The sequence below is a fragment of the Hipposideros armiger genome, unplaced genomic scaffold, assembly GCF_001890085.2.
Source record: "Hipposideros armiger isolate ML-2016 unplaced genomic scaffold, ASM189008v1 scaffold_503, whole genome shotgun sequence".
Classification (NCBI taxonomy): Eukaryota; Metazoa; Chordata; class Mammalia; order Chiroptera; family Hipposideridae; genus Hipposideros; species Hipposideros armiger.
Genome location: NW_017731853.1, coordinates 279043 through 280570, shown reverse-complemented (window position 1 = coordinate 280570; position 1528 = coordinate 279043). Strand labels below are relative to the sequence as shown.

General features: G+C 56.6%; 1 protein-coding gene across 1 annotated transcript in view; it reads left to right on the top strand.

The window, feature by feature from the left end:
• The window catches only part of LAMB3 (laminin subunit beta 3), a 76977-nt gene that overhangs the window by 61632 nt on the left and 13817 nt on the right, over positions 1-1528 (top strand). Inside the window, exon 20 of the mRNA XM_019667709.1 lies at positions 1008-1224. Within this exon, the coding sequence (XP_019523254.1) occupies positions 1008-1224 (217 nt within the window). The remainder of the gene's footprint in view (positions 1-1007; positions 1225-1528) is intronic.

Sequence of the window (1528 nt, the reverse complement as noted above, 5' to 3'; positions counted from 1 at the left end):
TTGGGTCACTTCCTGTTGGAGTGAGAAAGACGTCAGTTTGACTTCTGTTAGCACTTTCTAGCTGTGTGACCTGAGTACGTTCTTTGCCATCTCTGAGCCTCAGTTTCCTCATGTGTACACTAGGGATAACCGTCTCCACCCTCAGGGTTAACATGAGGTTCCCCTAAGGCATCAGGCAAGAGCACCCTGCTCAGAACTTGGCACACAGCAAATCATGACAACAGAACTTGTATGATACTTAACATGTGCCCAGCCAGCCCTGTCCTACATGTTTCACATTTACTCATTTATTCCTCTTAAGAAGCCTAAGAGAGTCATGTAATTATCCCCATTTTACAGATGAGGAAACTGAGGTACAGAGGGATTAAATAACTTGACTAAGGTGTAAGATTGTAAGCCAGTAAGTAGTGGAACAAGGACTTGAACCAGGCAGTCTGGGTCCTACAGTCTGCTCTTAACTTTGTGCTTTTGTTCTTTATTCCTACTGCGGTGGCTGCTTTTGTCTCTCAGCCTGCGAGTGTGACCCGGATGGGGCAGTGCCGGGGGTTCCCTGTGACCAAGTGACCGGACAGTGCGTTTGCAAGGAGCACGTGCAGGGGGAGCGCTGTGACCTGTGCAAGCCGGGATTTACAGGACTTACCTCTGCCAACCCCCAAGGCTGCCACCGTGAGTAGGGGGGCCCAGCCTGGCATGGCCTGGGGCAGTCTGCACGGGGCCCCCAGACCCATGCATGACTTGCCCTCCCCACTGTGCTGTGTGCCAGATGCTGTTCCACTAGCTTCCAGCAGGTGGCAGCACAGCCCCAGGTCGGAAGGTGGGACCAGTCCTTCCTCGGGAGGGAGGGCCATCAGCCAAGCTGCCAGGTGCTGGAACTGGTGGGAAACGCAGTGGCCTTATGAGTCAGCCAGATTATCTGAAGGGATGGGCCCTGCCTGATTCTTCTTCCAGGCTGGGCCCCCTCCTGGCATGTTCTCTGGGGGTGAGTTTTTGGTGAGCTGTTCCCCAAGCTCAGCAGCCTTCCTTGCAGGCTGTGACTGCAGCGTCCTGGGGTCCCGGCAGGACATGCCGTGTGACGAGGAGAGTGGGCGCTGCCTGTGTCTGCCCCACGTGGTGGGCCCCAAATGTGACCAGTGTGCTCCCTACCACTGGAAGCTGGCCAGCGGCCGGGGCTGCGAGCCGTGTGCCTGTGACCCAAACAACTCCCTCAGCCCCCAGTGCAACCAGGTAAAAAGTGGGGGTGGTCCCATGGAGCTCCGACCAGGAGACCGCGGGGGGGTGGTGCCTGCCCACCAGCATGTCTGTCTCCCCTCCAGTGCTGCCTTTCTGGGCCTTTCCAAAGTCAAGCTGGGCTGCTTTTGTCCCCATCCCTTTTGGGGGGGCCACCCAATGTCCCTGCTGTCTCTTGGAGCTTTGGCAGTGTCATTCATGGCCATGCCTTCTGCAGGGTCATCCTGGGTTCTGACTTAAGAGCTTGTCTCTGAGTGGGAGCCCTTGTTTGGGGTGCAGCACCAGGGAGGTTCTTCAAGGC